This window comes from Rhynchophorus ferrugineus, unplaced genomic scaffold (genome assembly GCF_030347505.1).
Source record: "Rhynchophorus ferrugineus isolate W39M unplaced genomic scaffold, kcgeb_rfMv2 rfM3, whole genome shotgun sequence".
Taxonomy (NCBI): domain Eukaryota; kingdom Metazoa; phylum Arthropoda; class Insecta; order Coleoptera; family Curculionidae; genus Rhynchophorus; species Rhynchophorus ferrugineus.
Window position 1 is genome coordinate 14,938,204 of NW_027472582.1, and position 9,615 is coordinate 14,947,818.

The 9,615-nt window shown below is 32.2% G+C and overlaps 2 protein-coding genes across 9 annotated transcripts in view; one reads left to right on the top strand and one right to left on the bottom strand.

The window, feature by feature from the left end:
- Kif3C (Kinesin family member 3C) overlaps positions 1-6,472 on the top strand; it is a 32,360-nt gene extending 25,888 nt beyond the window's left edge. Inside the window, exons 7-17 of one of the 8 annotated variants that reach the window (XR_013005298.1) lie at positions 2,459-2,649; positions 2,798-2,935; positions 2,986-3,230; positions 3,289-3,531; positions 4,216-4,503; positions 4,556-4,656; positions 5,047-5,126; positions 5,180-5,300; positions 5,537-5,657; positions 5,825-5,953; positions 6,015-6,472. Coding sequence is in view for 4 of the 8 variants with exons in the window: in XM_076401046.1 (XP_076257161.1) it covers positions 2,459-2,649; positions 2,798-2,935; positions 2,986-3,230; positions 3,289-3,531; positions 4,216-4,503; positions 4,556-4,656; positions 5,047-5,126; positions 5,537-5,657; positions 5,825-5,953; positions 6,015-6,124 (1,646 nt within the window). In the remaining 4 variants the exon portion in view is untranslated. Of the gene's footprint in view, positions 1-2,458; positions 2,650-2,797; positions 2,936-2,985; positions 3,231-3,288; positions 3,532-4,215; positions 4,504-4,555; positions 4,657-5,046; positions 5,127-5,179; positions 5,301-5,536; positions 5,658-5,824; positions 5,954-6,014 lie in introns of those variants that run through there. The other 7 variants (XR_013005299.1, XM_076401046.1, XM_076401047.1 and 4 more) reach the window with 7 other exon arrangements.
- An 884-nt stretch (positions 6,473-7,356) lies between these two features.
- On the bottom strand, positions 7,357-8,503 carry Coa7 (Cytochrome c oxidase assembly factor 7). Its single transcript, XM_076401053.1, has 3 exons — positions 8,329-8,503; positions 7,938-8,221; positions 7,357-7,886 (listed from the first exon to the last, which is right to left on the bottom strand). The coding sequence occupies exons 1-3, from the start codon at positions 8,426-8,428 to the stop codon at positions 7,542-7,544; spliced, it is 729 nt and encodes a 242-aa protein (XP_076257168.1). The 5' UTR covers positions 8,429-8,503; the 3' UTR covers positions 7,357-7,541.
- Positions 8,504-9,615: the final 1,112 nt, after the last annotated feature.

Below are 9,615 nucleotides of genomic sequence, written 5' to 3' on the forward strand. Positions count from 1 at the left end.
GCACTAAAATGTAAAGACATATCTTAATAACCTTTAGAATTACCGTTGTTACAATGAGACACTATATCTCCATTAAACCATTCCATTAAACACATAGGTTGGATTTTTATCTGACTTTGATGGTTTTTTGTTTAGGTTTTTTGTCATCAAAGTTGATAATCCAACGCAAAAATGCCATCATTTATCATGTTTTACGAAATGCCACGAATTAAGTCCAATACCTAATAAAAATTGCCGTTATCACTGATCAAATACTTATTATATATTTTCCATCATATGTCTTTTTTTTGTTCTGGCCTAAAAAACAGGCCGTGGAACGCATGACGCATACCTGGTCGCGGAGACTTGCCCTGGAATGACAAGTTGGACCGGGTTATGTGGGACTGCCTCTGGGCTTGCCAATACACTAAACCGAAACCGCCTCACAGTTGACCCCTGTGGATCGCTACTGCTACTGCATTAAATTTGGGGATATGGCACCCGCTGATCGGGCAACCGTTATTGGGCACGAGGGCCCGGCGATTCTATTGATTCGCGAATCTGAGTTAACACACAACTGGATACTGTTGTATGGTGGCAAAAGTTATGACTGTAGAGATGGATGAGGTCGTTTCAACCTGGAAAATGGGGGGAGCTTGGCGGTGACGCGGTGCTAAGCTCCCAGCATGTCGACCATGTCGAGAACAAGCGCGTTTTCAGAACAACTTGGGCTGAGTTGTTGTTTGTGGAATGATTAAGATATGAAATGCTTGATTTCTTGAGTGTCAGTTTCCCTATGAATTTAATTATTTCTGACAAACCATGGAGCGTTTAATATTCTCATGAGGAGCTTATTTTTGAAAACTTGAAACCGTATGACCTGGTTGGGTGTAACAAACTTGAAGTAGACATTAAATCCGTAGAGGAGTACGGACCGAATTAACATCTTGTAAAATAAGCATTTGAAGGAGATGGGAAGTCTGCTAGAAGGGCAGATCAGAGAAGATACCTGGTTTGCTTTCCCCGAACCTTTTTGGATTGCTTTCTGGATTTGGGAATGCCAACCGAACCGCCAGTCGAAGTGAAGACCTAGGTACGTGACGTTATCCAGCCATGGAATTATTGCGGTGTCGATCTTAAGTTGCGAGACGCGCAGTGCGTAACGCTTCTTATGGAAAATGTTGGCCTGGCTTTTCAGGGGGTTGATTTGCAACCTCCAGAATTTGAACCACTTGACCGCATGATCGAGCTGCTTCTGTAAACGTTCATGAATTGTAACTTCGAACCCGGCGGCCGCGAAGGAAGCAGTGTGGTCAGCGTATAAAGTCAAGTCAATGTGCTCTTTTCTCGACAGATCTGAAATAAAGAGGTTAAATAAGGCTGGGGCCAGCGGGGAACCTTGAGGTACGCCAGCATCGATTTGTTTACGACTGGAAAGTGATTCCCTGATCTTGACCTGACAAGATCTGTCCGAGAGATAGGACTTGATGAGAGCGGTTAGGTCTTCTGGGAGGCCTAACCGCACGCACTTTGTGATCAATCCGTCGTGCCAGACCTTGTCGAAGGCTTTGGTTAGGTCCAGAAGAACTGCTCTAAGCTTTTTACGTTAGTCAAGAGCCTGATGGATGTGTGAGGCCAGACGGGTAGCCTGACGGACGGATGAGTGGTGAGCGCGAAAGCCGAACTGTTCATCTGGAATGATATTGTTTTCCTTTGTGAAAGAGTTGAGAGCGTAGAGTATTGCCCTCTCGGCAAGCTTCGAACTGGCGCTGAGAAGGCTGATAGGCCTGTAATCAGATGGAGATGATTTTCCATCATATGTCTGCGTCTAATAATTCCAACAGTTACTATTATCTTCATGATTAGAGAATCATCACGTTAGACAAAAAGCAAAACACATTAGAGCCAAAATAAAACAACTATACTGGTTAGTCGGAAGATACTCTCAACTTGATCTAAAAACAAAGAGGTTGATATATAATACAATTATCAAGCCAATACAACGCTATCAAAACAAGGTTCTTCGATTGATTACCAATGCCTATCGCTATGTAAACAATGAAGAACTGCACGATGACCTGGAAATCAAATGGATTTGCGAAGTTATCCAAGATTTCGCGTTGAAACACGAAAGAAGATTACTAAATCATACTAACGTGGAAGCAATACAACTGCTGGACAGCGCGCAGGATGTCAGGAGACTGAAGCGAACAAAACCATACGAATTTATATAAAGTGTATACATTTAGTGTAAGCTATAGCTATAAGTTAATAATTAATAAATAATTATAATTTTATAATTGAGGAATACATACTGATGTATTTTCTCGCACCCGTCTTGCTTGTTAATTAATCCAAGTACATAGGAAAAGTAGTAATAAATTAAGATTGTACTAAGCGTATCTAATAAAGATGTTATAAAAAAATGATTAGAGAATTATGTTTTAAATTTTCCAGATATTAGAAAGTTTCTTTTTAGGAAAACTAAATCTGGTGGACCTGGCTGGTTCCGAAAGACAGACCAAGACTGGAGCCACCGGAGACAGGTTAAAAGAAGCGACAAAAATCAATTTATCACTAAGTGCCCTTGGAAATGTTATATCAGCCTTAGTAGACGGAAAGGCAAAACATATCCCTTATAGAGATTCAAAGCTAACTAGATTATTACAGGTAAGCCCTCAATACAATCTAAAGCGCGTAACTACCTGAGCAATCTTACTTTCCTATCTATTTTCTACTCAACTCGCTCAAAATTTAATTAGGAAAAAATCGATGCTTAAAAATGTTGAAATATTCAAATACATTATTATATTTTTAGGATTCTTTAGGCGGTAGTACACGAACTCTTATGATAGCCTGTGTCAGTCCTGCTGATAAAGACTATATGGAAACATTATCTACTTTAAGATATGCCAATCGAGCAAAAAATATCAGTAACAAACCGAAAGTTAACGAGGTAAAACATAACTCTAAATAATATGATTTTTATTAAAAAAAATTAAATAGGATCCCAAGGATGCCCTAGTGAGACAATACCAAGAAGAAATTGAGAAACTCAAGAGCCTCTTAACTTCTCGACCAGACCTTAACGCTGTACACGTGATTGACCTAACTGGCTCAAATGAGCACATCAACAAGACGGAGATAAACAAAAACATTCAGTCCAAAAATTCCGAATTGGACGCCAAGAGAGATAAACTGCTTCAAGAATATCAAAACGAAATGGAAAAACTGCGAAATCTACATGAAAAGTGAGCGACAACCACAAATATCCTTAAATAGACACTAAAAGAATAAAACAAATTACAGCGAAAAGCACGAAAAAGAAATAGTACTGAAACAAATTCAGACCATCAAGCAGGAATACGAGGAAAACATCAGGAGACTGAACGAAGAAATCAAGGATAATCATAAAGAGGTCTGTCCCAAAGAAGAGATCTTGAAAAGAATCGAAGTGTTGAAAAAGTCTTTAATTGGGGGTGAAAAGGCCGATGATAAAGAATTATCCGAAAGGCGACTTAAGAAGAAGATAGCCGCCGAAAGAAGAGCAAGGTAAGTATCAAAATTTGGCCTTAATACTCTTTTTGATAATTTTGATACTAAAATTCACTTCTTACGTTTTATTCATTACGTTCTTGATGTAGGACAATTAATATTACGAACCTATTCTATACATTATTTCTCAAAATCTAATTCCAAAAATTAAAATTTAATTCTCCTGTGTATGAATTGGACGAATTGCATTTTTTTGACATATTATACTTATGTATTCTTACTTAAGTTCCCAGGCTATATTTCTATGTTTTGTGCTTACAAATCAGTCATAAGTTTGAGGTTATCAAAAGACGCTATCTGCATTCACCCGATTTGATTATATATAATTCTAATCGGAGTTTCGTTCGGTATGAACGTTCGTTATGCCATTTAAAATACCCAAAAATTACTTTGACGTTTGAAACGGGCGGAATAAACGACAATAATTTTTTCTATTATTTTAAATTACATAAAATACTTACACATCCAAATTAGGGGCATCGTAGGGATGGGACTCTATATAAGGTTACACAAATTGATAAAACCCGTCTAATAATTCGAATTGTCTCCATATAAATTACATTGGTATACAGTATACTTTATGACTTTATGATTATAAAAGTTTTACTAAAAATCATTAACCGCTATTAAAATTTTAATTATTATAATAGAACTGTCACTATATTTATATTTTTGCTATAGCGTCATAGCTCATCTATTAGCGAAGATTGACATGAATGAAGATCGCGAACTACTACAGAACCAATACAGGGACATAAGCCACGAGTTAGATTTAAAAACAGAGTCTCTGCGACGATTTCGATACAAAGTTCGGATGCTAGAGAAGGACGTTCGTGATATACAGGGCGAGTTCGAACAAGAAAGGGAGGACTACTTGGAAACTATACGGAAACAGGACAAGAACATTAAACTGTTAAGTCAGATAAGTCAAAAGTTGGCTGGAAGCCTGAAGAAGGACTGTAACTATAGGTGGTTAAATAACACTGTAATAGATACTTGATGTTGAACGCATTATTTTTAGTGATTTAGAATCGATTAAAGAACAAGCGATCTGGCTGGACGATAGCCAGAAATATAAATTACCTGAAATCGTTTATACAAGAACGAAATTACCACCTGCCGGTACGTATAATTCATGGTTATTCGTTTAAAATTAGAAATTCTAATATAGAAAAATATATTAAATATTTATTAAGTTTTCATGTCAGGATGCGATAAATTTTTATCTTGAAACATCAACTCCCATTGTTGTCTAATACATTTAATTCTAATGGTTCTAACAACTAGTATAAGTTGTATATTTCCCCGTAATACAATTTTAAATAATATTAACATATTATTCAATAGAGTTTTAGGTTCTAAAATATACATTTTTAATTAACATTGAATTGACACCTCAATTGTCAAATTTGACAACTTAAATATTAATTGATATATATTTCATCTATATCCGGTGATCATTTCGAACTGCGAAAACAATGTGTTACAAACTTTATTACTTTTCCATAATAGGGAGATTCTCGGACATACAAACAGCGCCGGCCAGATTAAACAGCGAAATATCGTTGGAGAAACAAAATTCCTTAGATAAGGTGAAACATTGTTCTGAGTTGCCTGAAATGAAATCATCTTGCTTTTGATTTAGATTTCTGTTTGAGAGCTGGCCGTCGGATATTCATTTTGTTGTTGTTTGCACGCCGCTTATTTGCACAGGACAATATCACAGTCGAATTGCAACTAGTTCCAATCGTATTTTTAAAACCGAGGTAAACATTATTGAGTTTATGCACTGTATTTTTATTATTATAAGTATAATATTGATGCATGTAGTATTAGCTTCTGGTATTAATTAATTGTACATATATATTTATACATTTAACATAAGATAGATGTTTTTGTTGTTTTAAATATACTTTAAATGGGTTCTATTTTTATTGATTTTAAATTCACTATTTTTATATAATTAACATATTTTATATTCAGAATTTTTTATTTGTTTTAGTCAAATGTTAATAATGAAAATATTGCGACGAGTTATTTTCCGCCAGCAACCAAAAGAGCTAATGAATTACTAAGTCAGTCGTCTAGACTAGATACTCAAAAAGTATTCAACACTTGGCGAGGTAACTTTGTTAAAGATATGTGAAAATAAAGTTAAAACATTAGAACATTCATTCAATAATATGTAAGAGTTAATGAAATTGTCAATATTAAGTGTGCCTTGTATGAATATTCTAATGTTACATTTAATAATTATTCATGAACACATATATATACGAACTCAAAAAAGGCCAACCTCAATTTCCAGATTTTGCCAAAAGGAACAAAACTAGGTCTATAGAAAACTTAAATTTTGACTACCCAACTTTAAATTCCCCCACATTGAAAGGATTTGGAAATAATTGGCTCAGTGGTGCAGGTAAAATGCATGGACCCTAAGATATTTAAAAAGTGTTTTTAACAATTTGATTTATTTCCAGGATCATCACTTAACAAGGACAATTTCAAAAAACCTTTTACATTGGAAGCTTTACCTAACATTAGAAAAACGGATAAATTAGTTAAACTTAATACAATGGAGTTTTTATAAGAATTATATATTTGTGATAAGCTAAACTTTTGAAGATGATTGATATTTTAATTATTGATAATTGATTTAGATATAAATTTGAAAATAATAAGATTTATTACTGTTGCCTTTATTGTGTATAAAAAGATTTTATGAAGATATGATGTGTAAATAGTAAATGCAGTATTTTGATAAACATATTGTTAAAAAAATAAAGAAAATATTACAAAAATTATTTTCTTTGTAGAACATAAAATAATATAAAAAAGAAGCAAAATAATGCCTTACATGTTTGTTTTCAAGTACTGTGTGATATTTCTATTTTGTTATGAAATGTTGTATTTTATTTAAATAAACAATTTCAAACAGTTGAAAGCATTATTAATTAAAATATTATAGTTTCTGTGAACGCTTGATACCTGTGATAAGAGAGATAAGTTTTTGATGTCTATAAGATAGTATGGTAATTTGCTTTCTTAGCTACGAGACAACTTATTCTCTGGCATCCTGCCGCTATATAACAAATATAACACAACCACTAGACGCCTTTAAAGCACTATTTTATTAAATGAATTTTTTTGCCTATTTGAAGGTATGTGCCAGACATAGACATATTATAGTTGGAAATCAGTTGTGTGAGTGAATTCTACAAGAAATATAAAAAATCGACGGTCATTAGAACCACCGCTGATTTCAGATTTGAAATCAGGAAATTATGATTTAATTTATTTTGAAGGTGACTAGTATGGATTCGCCCCACACATACTTTTTTGTACTTAAGTATGTGAATTATATTGCCGTGTAAACAATGTTAAAAACTCATGCTTATTGTATGATAAAAATGGCTTTAACATTATCTGCAAATCCATTCAACTTCCTTTTTAGTTATTTATTCTTACCTATTATAGCACAGTTCCTTAGAAAAAATTCAATTTTTATAAATTAAGATAAATATGGCTTTTATGGGGTCTTGGACTGCTATAATTTCAATATTTCATAAAATTGTATATAACACAGAAACAATTAAGTGTATTCAAATTAATCTTATTAAACTTTACAATATAATTCTGTTGAATGGTGTAGAGGTTGTTTTGTTAAAGCGAAGTCTCTAAATGTGTTAATAATAATGAATGGTTATCAAACGAGAATAGGGAGAGATAATTCACCAAAAATAAAGATTAATTTTTCATCTTCACATATTACCTGACACTCTGAATATTGTGAATTATATATTTTTTAAATGAACAATTTCAAAAAGTTGGTTTCAATTTTATTAAAACAAAATTTCAAAGTTCTATAAACCTTTAAATTACTACAAATTTAACACTATACAGTAACATATGTGTTATAAATTAATAAATATAATTTTGTACACTTCATTTTTGATGAAATAATAATCACAATATTTTCATAAAAACATAATAAATTGCACATATATTTAGTCAATTCCCAATCCAAATTTAAGAGATTGATTACTGTTTGCATCTTTCAGTAAATCGAGTGCTTTGTTTTTATATTTTTTTGCTAATTCTTCATTTTTTTCTACACCTTCTCCTTTAGCATACATCTGACTTAAGTTAGCACAGCTGTACATATTATCCAAATTACATCCTTCTAAAGCATACTGAAAGGCTTTTTGCATATTTCTTGGGATATCATTATCCTTAACGGAACTATCACCTATTTTATATCCATTTTTTGCACCAGATATATAAAGCCCTGAAAGGTAATAACAAGCTGAGGCATTTTGTGCTTTGCATGCTTTCTCTAATAACTTTGTGCCCTACAAAATAATAATATCACAAAATATTTTCTGACTATTTATCAAATAAACCTTTAATAAATCCTGTTTAATTCCCAATTGGTCATTTCTAGTTACTAACAACAGCCCTTGATTAAAACAAGCATAAGGTTCTTCTAAATTGCATCCTTTCTCAAAATAGTCATATGCTGCTTTATAATCAGCTTTATGTAAACCTTTTCCAGTAAGATTATATCCACCATATTTTAAACAACTTTTACCGTATTTATATTCATCACAATTGTTTTTATACACCTTAGCAGCCTTTTCAAAGTCTTTTTTTATTGCTTCCAAGAAATCAGCTAATAGATGGCAAACTACAATATTGAATTACAGTATATATTAATTTTTATTCTAATTGAAACTAAGATTCATGAATTTTTAAATAACTTAAGTATAACATGATAATGAATATATTAATTGCCTTCAGGTTTTTTCTCGCTATAACATCCAAACCGGTATTCAATTCCTAAATTTTTAATATACTCTTTTACTTCACTTTCTGATTTTAGATTAAAATCCATACTTATTAAATTAAAATTTTGAAAAAAATTAAGTTCTCAAAACATAATTTAGTTATTTAAGGTTAGGTTAGGTTAAGTAATTGGATGGAATCTGAACTATCGGTCATATAATCTACTTCAGGTGTTATATCTTTATTTAATAGAGACCATTAAAATACATCAGTAATTTGATGTAAATTAATGTATTTTAGTTATGGGGGAAAAATCACCAATATATGTTTAAAAGGTTGCCTAATACTATAATTGTAGTGAAAAATGAAATTTTTACTTATTTGGAATAGAAAATCTATTTTCATTATATTTAAAGAAGGGTACAAAATGAAAATAATTTATTTAAACACTTTATATATAACAAATAATATAGTGTTACTTTAAATTCTTCTTTATAATTCGTCTTGAATAGTAATATTGGAATAACCCATATACCACATTTATTTTTGGAATATTTACTGACGGTTTCTTTACATTTTATCTAAAAATAATTTTTTGTTTTGTTTATAGAATGTAATTCCCGTGATTTTTTTTTGCGCAGCATTTCCTAATATCAATTTAATTCAGAAATATCTGATATCAAATCCATTTCATTCACTTTTATTTATTTGAATTTTATTTGGTTTGGTTGACGGTTGATATTGGTTTAAATTGAAATAGTGAGAAGTAGCGTAAAATACGCTAAAATGATATCGTTAAGAAAGAATATTGAATTACTGATAAAGTGCGAAATTGTGTCAAAAAATAAGCTACATTTTAATGTTTAAATTTAAAATATCATACCTTTTAAAATATTAAAATATTTTTACGCTTCTCTTACCAACTATGTGTTTATCTGGACTGGACCTACAGTTTAAGGTGGACCACGGTCCTCGGCATTAAGCCTACCGACTAACGAGTGACCAACTTAGACATCATCCCAGAAAATATCCGGTCTTACCCAGCCTGGTTACTGGTGTGACTCGGATCATTTTCCTTGTCGGATTTTGCACTCTTGCCTAGGACAATCACAAATATTAAACAATCACAAACCGTCTGTCGCCTTTACCACTGCGCTACCAAGCCGGCTTTTGAAGCGGAATTTGAACCATTTTTTGAAAATAAATTTACTAATTTGGCTATAACTTAGAAAAATATAAATTAAAACAATAATCATATGGATAAGTGTCTAGACTCTATAGACGATATCCTAAAAG